General features: G+C 37.1%; 1 protein-coding gene across 1 annotated transcript in view; it reads left to right on the forward strand.

Moving 5' to 3' along the window:
• LOC108670108 overlaps nt 1–11246 on the forward strand; it is a 51974-nt gene extending 40728 nt beyond the window's left edge. The window contains exons 22-29 of the mRNA XM_018157558.2: nt 2848–2984; nt 3163–3302; nt 3927–4029; nt 4449–4468; nt 5760–5834; nt 6768–6852; nt 7513–7594; nt 8987–11246. Coding sequence (XP_018013047.2) covers nt 2848–2984; nt 3163–3302; nt 3927–4029; nt 4449–4468; nt 5760–5834; nt 6768–6852; nt 7513–7594; nt 8987–9494 — 1150 coding nt within the window. The 3' untranslated portion in view covers nt 9495–11246. The remainder of the gene's footprint in view (nt 1–2847; nt 2985–3162; nt 3303–3926; nt 4030–4448; nt 4469–5759; nt 5835–6767; nt 6853–7512; nt 7595–8986) is intronic.
• Nucleotides 11247–11455: the final 209 nt, after the last annotated feature.

Here is an 11455-nt window from a genome sequence, read left to right on the forward strand (position 1 = left end):
TCTTCACTTGACACTCCATTGCTACCACTGATTTCAACACCACTTATAACATCCCAAAATATTCCTTATCTAAACCTCCTATCTCAAAAGTAATTATTATCTTCTACTCGCTTCATTGATGTTCATGGAGCTTATAGTTTCTTCTACTTAAGATTCAGCTACCATCATTGATGTCCTTGTTCTTGGAGCTTTTAGTTTCGTTTAATTAAGATTCAGCTACAAAAATATCGGAAATGACAAAATGTACTGAAAATATATTAGCTGAAAGTAAATAAATAAAATTTTAAACTTGAGCGTATTTAAGTATTTCCTCTACTGGTCAAGATCGATAATTTGAATGTCCCGGTCTTTCATGACAAACAGTAGGTTCTTCTACCATGAATTTATTGCGTTCAATGAACCTAATGTGTTCACTTTGCGATATTCAACAATGAACGTAAAATTCTAATATGCAAATAAAGAACATTATGATTGATCAATTTTTTTACGGCTCGTCTGAGCAGATTTCCTCACTATAGCTTCGAAAGTCTTTTCATCTTCTTTTTATGTTGCTCTGTTGTAAAATGCATTGCTTACTGTCTTTCTTTTAGGTTCTCTCGACCACTAATTTTTATGTTAAATTCTCCTATTAAATAACTCACACTTCCACAAAATTTTTATCCTGGTGCCTTAAGCAGTTTGACTTCTTGCCCCATGTACCAAGCAAGCTTCCATTTTTTTCGCATTTCCATTTTTCAACAACACTTCAACGTCGTACCAATAAACAACATTCCTAATGTACGTCGCTCGATAAAGGCATGCGTGATGAATATTCTCTCTAAATCTTCATAATAATTATAAAAATCGCCCCTGCTTCGTAGTAATTGATCAAGCGTAGTAATTGATCAAACCTTCTTTGATGACAGCCCTGTGTTCTAAAATGGAGGTTACTCGTGGCTTCTTAATACATCGTGTTTCTCTCTGTACTATTTTCTGGGTATAAATTGTAAAAGAATGGAAAGGAGCCTTCAAAATTTTTACTGCTTCGTTTTACTTCGGACAGTAGGAAATTTGGAAGAAAGACTTCAGATGCAGTGAAATAAAATCATATATTTTAGTGTGGAGTCTTGGCTGCAGGACTGAATAGGTTTGTCATATTCTTTAACGAGAAAATAGTCTAATATATGCATGGATAATCTCTCTGGCAGATGCGTGTGTATCAAAGCGGGATAATCGATCAAGCCAAATCTTTGCTGTAAAACATCTGATACCGTTTTCCATTTAATAGCTGCTGCTAAGACCGCTTTGTGACACCGTGCCTTGTGAAGAGTTGAGGTGAAACTTAAGTTTATTGTTCACGCTTAAAAATTTTTTGAATTCCATTGCTGTTAATTTGAACATTCCTTAACCTGATTAATGTATGATATTGAAGAGAAGAACCGGAATACAAATTTTACAGCTCCGATCGATTTAGTGACTTTTCGCAACAATAATCCGTAGCACAATCAGCTGAGGAGTCGGTGCAAAGAACAACTCAAAGGTTCTGGGGCTGGAGTGAGAAGATGGTTATTGTGACATCCTTAAACCTGTAATGGAGTCAGTCACTCACCACTTGGCTCTGTCAGGAAAAAATGTAGGAATATAGCCGCTGAACTGCTGAGTCTGCTGGCCTTCCGCTGATCCGGCAAGACTCTGATGCACGTGATACTACATGGACTACATGGACTGCTGCTGCTGCGTCCGTGACAGAGATCAGGCTGGGAGTTGCCTCTGACACCACAAGTCTCCAAACAAATTATAAAATAAACTGGACCGCTGCATGTCGCTGACATAGCTCCTTCTAGTTGCAGAAAAGATACTGAAAAATTTCTCGCTTTCCAAAAAATCGATTTTTCACTTCAATTTACTGGAATTTTCATCGATTCTACTGGAATTTGATTTTTCAAGTCGTTCTATTGTAATTTTTTCTTGTGTTCCTCTACGGGCGATGCTAGTCAGTGTATCAATTCATTTTGTAGTTGAATAATTTTCACTACTTTTTTGCCACCTAATTTTTTCTTGCTTGATTAATTGAATACTTGAATTTTTTACAGCTCCGAAAATTTTCTACAATTTTTATCAAGTTTTTAAATAATGTTCTTAAAAAGCTAAGTAATTTTTCTGCTTCCAAACTCACTGCATTTTCAACCTCAAACTATTTGTTTCATTTAGTAAGTTGCTCATATTCTATAGAATATGTTCGATTCTTTAAAAAATGTCATATGGCACGACCAGCTTGGTAGCTACGACATTAAGATACCATAAACCTGATATTAAAAACTGCTGCGTTAAGTGTACTCTTTTTCTTATCTGTAAAAGTTACGTATTTAATTCCAAGAATAATGCTGGAATTAATATGCCGTTAACAAATAAAAAATTAAGTTACTTCTATATATTTTTCATGTGTAGAACTTATAACGATCTCATTGACTCAGTCCGCATCTCCTTTTTTGTTGCTTAATTGTAATCCTTCACTTATCAATTATTTTAGGTCAAAGCTATTAACAGTGCAAAAAATGAACAAGGTTTTGTTCAGAGTCAATGATGGACTACAATTTAAAACCAGTTTGGAAAATCAAATGTTAATTTTTTTGCTGATTCCATTGTCTGCAGAAGCATCGAAGAAGAAATATTTTTAATCAGTTTGGCAAATAAAATATTAATGTATTACTGACGCCATCGCCTGCAGAGGCAACGATGGAAAACCATTTTAAATCATTCAGGCCAATTAAAGATTAATGTTTTATCGAAGCTATCGTCTGCAATGGCGACGGAGAAGGCCCATTTTTTAAATTTAGCCAATTAAAGATTAATGTTTCCTGACGCCAGGTTCGTGGAAGCAAGTCCGTCGTGGGCCAAGGAGCTGGAGGCAGAGCTGCCGGCTGGCCGTACGCGCGTCTCCTTCACCGCCAAAAGCCCCACAGGCGACGACTCGGCCACCTGCTCCTTCGCTATCGAAGTCGTAGGTGGGTGCTTTTTATTGAATCCTTTCTTATGTAGTATTGACCATTTTCCTATGTCTTATTAAACCTGTTAATACCTGATATATAACTTTTTACCACGTTTTTAACGTACTTTCTCATTATTTGTTGACTCCTTTCATATATATTATTTAGCCCTTTTATTGAGTCTCCCCTCCGGCAGACGCTGAGGAGCCGCGCGTGTCGCAGTGTCCGGTGTCGTTCGCGATCTCACTCGCCCCTGGGGAGAGCAGCGCCGTGGCGTCCTGGCAGGAGCCTCACTTCAGGGACAACGTTGCTGTGACTCACGTCTGGAAGTCCATGGTGAGCAAACGATACGAACGACCTCATAACGCCGTATTTAGTCAATCCGTCAAAAATATTTTCGACACGAACGAATTTTTTTACATGTTTAAAATTTGTTTTCGTTATGAACGAAAAATTTTTGATCAGATGTCAAAAATGTTTTCAAAACGAACGAACTTTTTACAAGTCGAAAAAATGTTCGATGTAAACAATCTTTTTTGACAAGTCGTCAAAAATTTTACGATACGAATAAACTTTTGCCAGTTGTTTTTCAATGATTTGACTCGGTTTTTCAATTGACGCTTGAGTTTCTTTATGGTGAATTAAATTAAATAAATTGGAAGGCAATTGGTCGGTGAAAAGAAATAATATAGCAGAGATCATACTTTTTGCTCTATCATATTGAGAAACAAATTTTTCCATTTTTTAAACAAATTCATCTTATTGGTTAACAAATCCACAATATATACAAATATTTAGTGAAAGGGAGCAAATGTGATCCACTACGAGCAGAAGCTGAAAATCTCATACTGCAGGCTCCTCACTAACAGCAATAGAACAAGTTATGAATGGTCGAGTTAATGATATTAAACATTATTTAAATTTTGATTAGAATCTGAAGCCTGAATTGTCTCACGGCAGGAGCCCGGTCGGCGGCTGACTACTGGTACATACCCCGTACACTATGTGGGCAGCGACGCTTACAAGAATCGGGCCAAGTGTTCATTCACAGTAACAGTCCAGGGTAAATCTAACTTCCTATTAACCATGCCAATAGTGATTGATTATCATTAAACCACCATACAAAGGACGTTGATGTAGCCGTTAATTAACGTTTAATGCATCGAAACAACGTTTAGATCAATGTCTGATGTCTGGTGGGTTGTTAGTAGTTTAAACAGCGTGTAAAGTGATCTTAGTAGTTCACTCTAGTGCATTTCTATGTTTCGCATGATCTGTTTTTTTTTCATTTCCTCGTGATTGAAAAATGTAGACGTATTCTTTTTGATAGTAACTTAACCCTAGTATTTATCTCAGATACACACATTCTTTGAAGTAGATCTTAACATAATCTTTCAGTTTCTTAACGTTGATGTTTTTTCCCTGTGACTTTGCTGTGCGTGCAACATGATAACTTATTTGGCGGTGACGCGTCTCGAACAGACTACAACTCTGCGTCTGAGGTGAGCATCTTCTAATTAATACTCCCTAATTATTGTTATGAACTTGAGTGTAGTATAAACCTGATAGTAGAACCTGAGTTGCACGCGAATTTCGTTGTTTTCTATTAATATAATTATAAACTGGTTTATTTTATTTATTGATGTACCCTTATGCATTCGTTTGTGTATACATTCACGATTTATCTATGGGAGCATTGTACTTTAGTTTCACATTTTCTTTAATCCTGAAACAATGATGTAATACTTTGATCAATTAATATTTTGTGTAGCTTGACTAAAATTATAGAATTCTTTAATAATCAAAACCACCGAATGGGAAACTGTGAGCTAATCGAGAATTCTTCCCTAAAATTATTGATAAGGGTAAAGATAAGTCCGTCCAATGTAAGAAATAATTCTAGCTATTCTTATACAATACTTCCATCTTGTTCGTGCGTAGGTAGGTGAAAAAGTTACATATGATTGCTCATGGCCTTTCTTAATATATATATGTAAATCTAAGCAGAAGAATAATATTGAACATTCTAAATTTTCTCCTAAATACTCATTTTCTCACGTGCGAGGCTAATTCAGCTTGAGATAAAACTGAGGATATGCATGGAAAGAGGCAAATTATTAGAGGCACGCATGACAATTTGTTTTAATTTAAATGCCACACTTCACCCGTATTCGTTTTTATATTTTATATTCACTAGTTTTAAAATAATGTATTAATCATTTACTGCAATCAGAAACATGATCAATCTCTTAAAGAATAATTTTTAAATATATAATTCTTTTCAGTCTGTTGGTTGACATCTAGAATAGGAAATTTAAATTAATTTTTAGTGCATTTTCTCATTTATGGAAAAAATACACTATTGTGCTCGCCATGTCCGTCTGTCTGTGTGTCTGTCTGTCCGTCCGTCTGTCCGTGACCTCAAGTTTTCGTCGACGAGAAAATGCGCTCCCTGTCACTCACTGCAGTGAGTACTGAGTTATATTTTTTTTAATATGGCCACTGAAAAATATTTGATAAATACAAAATTATCTTCGCTCCCCAGACAGAGAATTGCATCGTCACTTGCTTCCTACCAGGCATTTGACGTTGAAATAACGTTGATTAAACGTTGTTTCAACGAAATCAACTCTTTATATGTTTTTCAACTTCGGTCACCTAAAGGAAAGTGTTTAAATTCAGCTCTATCCACGCGAATCATTACCTTCCCATCAGTAATTTTTGTTAAATAATGTTGGTCTAACGTTGTTTGAACGTCATTTGCGTGGAATTTTTACCCCGTTTAATTTGCAGGGCTCCCGAGAGTCCAGCCGTGTGATGGCAGTTTGTCCGGGCCTGAATGCTGGAAAACCAATCCCCATGTACTCAGTAAGTCCAGAGGAGGAGTATGTCACTGCATTTTGTTTTTATTTCACGACATCTTTTTTCGCACCACGTAAACTTTGTCAACTGTGTATTGTGTTCATAGTTCACTTTGTACTGTATAAATTGTTCTCTTCTACATATTAGCTCGTCGGGAGATTTAGGAATCATAATTCAAAAATTGATGAGGACGCAGACAGAGATATACGTGTTATGAAGCAGTTCAGGGCGTATCCAAGATACTCATCTTGTCAGAAAAGTACCTGGACCTGCAAATTTATTCTTAATGGGAGAAATGCAAAACATTATAAAACGTGGAGGAAATTAATTGGCCCAAGTTTTTTTTTATTTCGGTCTCGTTTATTTACCATAAATTTGACTTGAGGCGGGAAATGTGAACGACAAATTTTACAAGCGCAGGATATCATGTGCAATGCTTTTTCTATACCTTATATTTTGTTTCGAAAATCGAGATGAAATTGAGCTGAATCTTCTGATCTTACACATTTGTAGGATTCACTATTGTTCGCAAATAGAGTTAAAGAATCAAAATTATTTAACAGGGTATGACAATTATGTAATTTTAAATTGAGCGTCAGGATTAGTTAGCGTCGAATATGAGTCTTTATAATTACTTTTTTTGGTGGGGGGGGGGGAGAAGCATGAGTACTAGTGTAAGTTAAAATCTCACTAATATTAACATCTTAACAATTCAAAACTTTTTTATATGTTTCCCCTCTAAATATATTCCCTGTGGATTCCAACACGAATTCACTTAGGCTCGATACAATTCACAATAATTTATTAGCCAACTTCTAAATGATTTAAGATCAATTAGATAATCTATAAAATACCAATCTTAATATTTGTAAACAATCAAAGCTGCAGTTGACGCTCTTTGTATATAAGTTCAAGGTAATTAAAAATGTTTTTCAACAGTGGCGGGTCCCTCAGTCGTGCACCGTGGTGTGGCCCGGCGCACTGGCCACTCAACCCTCATGGGACTCTTCCCCTCACACGTCAGGTAACTGCTGCTGCACCTCGCCAGGCATCAAACGTTGATTAACTTTGGTTAAAATAACATTGATTAAACGTTGATGAAAAGACGTTGAGTGAACCTTAACATTACTTTAACATTGTAGTAGTTTTGTAAGGTAGTTTACCTAAATATTGGAGTTGTTTTATAAGCTAGATTACTCTAACATTGTAGTTGTTTTGTAAGGGATTACTCTAACATTGTAGTTGTTTTGTGAGGTAGATTAGTCCAACATTGTAATTGTTTTGTAAGGTAGATTACTCTAACATTGTAGTTGTTGTGTAAGGTAGATTACTCTAACATTATAGTTGTTTTGTAAGATAGATTGTTCCAACATTGTAGTTGTTTGTAAGGTAGATTACTCTAACATTGAAGTTGTTTTGTAAGGTAGATTAGTCCAACATTGTAGTTTTGTAAGGTAGATAACTCTAACATTGTAATTGTTTTTAAGGTCGATTACTATAATATTGTAGTTGTTTTGTAAGGTAGATTACTCTAACATTGTAATTGTTTAGTAAGATAGATTGCCATAATATCGTAGTTGTTTTGTAAGGTAGATTACTGTAACATAGTAGTTGTTTTTTAAGGTAGATTACTATAATATTGTAGTTGCATAGTTAAGTTGACAAATATTATGTTGTCCTCAAGGCGGCGGTGGCGGCGGTCGCTCCGCGGAAGCACAGGAGCAACACAAGGCGACCACGGCAGAGAGGAGCGAAGGCTCGGCGAGGTATTGGTCAACTAAGTTAAACTGTGCATAAGCTTTTTAACTTTTTAATAACACATAAAAAGCCTTTAAGAAGTATGTGATTTTTTTGGTGACGTTGTTGTCGTGAATTAGTGGTTGAGGTGTCGTATAAATGAAGGATTTGAGAACGATAACAGGCTCTCGTTTGTTCGATAATTCGCTGGGCCATTATTCAGTATCAAGTTTGGATCCATAAAATTTAATGTAATTAAATTTAATGTAATTAAACATATAAACTTAATCACATACTAAATAATAAAATTTATGCCAAATTTATAAAATTCACATCAAATTGTACAAATGTGATTTTTTGTTATTACTTTGAGTTTGAGGCATAATTTCTGGAATGCGAAGCTGGAATAGAATGGGACAATAAATATTGCAAGGAGAATTTCACAAGCAATGCAAGGAATAAATGTAAAGCGGATTAATTTTAACAGAAACGCATACCATTCTTATGGCATTTGAAGCTTTTATACACTATTCGATATCATGACACTTACTCGACCACAACATCGTGAACAACGCGCTCCGTCCGATATGGAGTTGAAGTCGGTAAATTTTTTGTTTCTTCACGTATGCGATCATGCATATAAAAATGACGTTGACAGTTCGGGAAACTTATTTAGAATTTGTGTTGAGAAATTATTGCTGAATTTATAAGCGTTGCCCGTTTTCAATGAGGCAATTCAAAATAAAAATCCGCTCAAGGCTGATTGTTTTCTAATACAAAGCGAAGAGATGAGTTTTCTCCCAAATGTTTTTTACTCCGAGAAACTTTCTTGTTCAGTAAATGAGAAATGACTTTGTGCTAGTTATTCTTTTCATTTGTTGTAATTTGTATTTGTTTTTAGGTATTATTCATTTGCAAACTCTCCTAAATATTTTGCAAACAAGATACATCTGTACTATATATAGCCAAGAAACTAACCATTTATAAAACATTTTTTCGCTAAAACTGATGACTAAAAGCCTGAAAAAAAATGTCATATGAGGAATTGCGATTAAATTATCGGCATCTGCGTCGTGTGCGATTTTCGTGGTAACTTGAAGCTTGCATGGCATCTGTGAAATATAAGATATTTAATTGGAGGAAGAATCTATTTCACATGTTTGTTCCAAGTCGACTATTTTTATTCATTTCGAATTTTCCGAAAATTCGTTTCAAATGCTTTATTTTTTAGAAAGGGCCAGTATCAATAGATCCTAAGTTTTTTCAAGTTTTTTATGTGGTCGTTTTGAGTTTTTATATACGTTAACAAATGAGTTGCAGTTCGAGAACAGTTCTGAATAAAAATTTATGAAGCAAAACCAAACAGTGACCCATGATGAATTTAAATTTCCCAGTTGTTGTCATGATTTTATTCCCAACAGCTCGTGGTTGCCGCACCAACGACGAAGCGACCACACCAACACTACTAGCAACGAGCTTCCTCTACAGGAGCCTACGACGGGGAGAAGACGAGCAGCTATTGGTGGCCATCAGTCTTCTACGGCCACCTTAACATCGGCAGACGGACGAACGTTCCAGTACCATCACCACAGCATAACACCGAACTTCCCCTTCTCTTACTATTCCCACCGGTCCACTCCCCGCTCGAATGAAATCTCCCACGCGAGCTGGGAAGCATCGCCCACAGCATCGTCTTCTCGTGAGTCCAGTCCACCAGCGTCGTCGTCTCCTCGACGTGCTCACTCAGGAGACGTGACATCAAGTCTGCTCGAGCGGCTCTTCCCGCACTACGGTCATGGCTCAACCCCGCTAGGCTCGTCTTTGGCCGTCGCCCACGCTCATGCTGGCCACGGCAGCGCGGTGGCTCAGGCTACGAGCTCAGGAGCCGGAGCCGCCTTGGCGCACGCTAGGGTTTACTCGCACGGTTAGTGGCGTCACTAGTGCGGCTAGTGCAGGTGAAGGTCTTCACAAAGTTAGTGGCGTCACTAGTGTGACTGGTGAAGGTGAAGGCCTCCAAACAGTTAGTGGCGTCACTAGTGCGGCTAGTGAAGGTGAAGGCCTCCAGACAGTTAGTGGCGTCACTAGTGTGGCAGGTGAAGACCTTCAAACAGCTAGTGGCGTCACTAGTGTGGCTGGTGAAGGCCTTCAAACAGTTAGTGGCGTCACTAGTGTGGCTGTTGAAGGCCTTCAAACAGCTAGTGGCGTCACTAGTGTGGCTGGTGAAGGCCTTCAAACAGTTAGTGGCGTCACTAGTGTGGCTGGTGAAGGCCTTCAAACAGCTAGTGGCGTCACTAGTGTGGCTGGTGAAGGCCTTCAAACAGCTAGTGGCGTCACTAGTATGGCAGGTGAAGACCTTCAAACAGCTAGTGGTGTCACTAGTGTGGCTGGTGAAGGCCTTCAAACAGTTAGTGGCGTCACCAGTGTAGCTGGTGCAGGTGAAGGCCTTCAAACAATTTGTGGCTTCCGACGGACGAAGAATGTGTTGCGGACGAAGTCGTCCTCATTCTATTGCAACTGGTACGGATAATGGCTGATCCGCAGGCGGTAATCTCAATTTAATGGCCACAGGCTATAAACTGTAATTATTCTAAAAACAGGAGATTCGATTCACCAAATGACTAGACTTTTTTTACATGAAACTCCTGTTATTTGTTTATCAAGTTATATTTTTATTGAAAGACTCGTCGCAGGTTTTTGGCGTGATTATTGCGACTCGTGGTTGTGTTCGTAACTTCTATGAAATCTTGTCTGCATCCTGGCCGAGCTAGAAATCTAGATCATTTAATAAAGCCCCAACCGCCTGTCATTGAGTTAGGACGACCAGCCTTGGCACCAATCTTTATCACCAGCTGCTCCAAAGTGTAGGGTCTCGAAATTTTCAAGGTACATTAAAAAATTAGCACTGAGAAGTAATTTTACTCAATGTAGTGTCAGAGCCAGCTGAAATTGTATCGCTTTTGTTTCTTAATTATTCAGGCATGGAGTATTTTGAGCATGAGCTCGGCTGTCAATGAAATGAATGAAACTAATAAAAGTATGCGAGCGTCCGTTGAAAGTTGTCCCTAAAATATTTATTGTTCATAAATCAATCCTACAGTATTCCTTGAAACAAGTCGTCTCTTTCTATTATGGGTTTATATTGCAGCGATGCTATTCTTGTCCAATGCGATTAGGCCGGACTTCATCAAGCACGATTTGTTGTACCACATTAAATATTTATGATGATTTGGGTTAAGAAAATCTTCTAACTTTTCGTATCTATAAAGCTTGACCTGCTGTTGCCCGATGAGTTTCTCAATGTTAGTTGTGTCCCGATACATGACGGTTCTCAGGTCAACTGAACTCTATGCATACCGGGTGGAATTGACAAATTGATGAAAGATTGTATCTATAGGCAACATTATCTATATATAGATAACATTATATGTATATGCAACCACGTCGATTAAATTACTACCTGAAAAGGATTTGCTTACGGATAAAAAACACGTTAGGTTTGATCTGTTTTTTTTTAGCGTCTAAATTGATTTCAGGAATTAAATTGAAGGAAAAGAGTGATTTGACTGGCTAAAAGTAAATCAGTATAAATTATGGGTGACCGATTAGAACCTGGTTATGTAGCCGGATCAGTATATATTATAATGAACATTAGGACTTTAAACTATTTTTTATACATCTTATTCAGCATTTTTGTGAAATATATAATACATTTTCATGACATAATTTTTGATGTATTTTTCGTTCTACTTTGAACTTTCAGTTGTAGTTAGATAAAAAACTTAAAAGGGGCATTTATTTTCGAACTTTCGTTGACAGCGCTGTTTATTTTCAAACTTTCGTTGACTAGACAAAATATCACTAATTTATATTAATTTTTTTATATTATGCCA

The sequence above is a fragment of the Hyalella azteca genome, unplaced genomic scaffold (assembly GCF_000764305.2).
Source record: "Hyalella azteca isolate HAZT.00-mixed unplaced genomic scaffold, Hazt_2.0.2 contig15055, whole genome shotgun sequence".
Lineage (NCBI taxonomy): Eukaryota > Metazoa > Arthropoda > Malacostraca > Amphipoda > Hyalellidae > Hyalella > Hyalella azteca.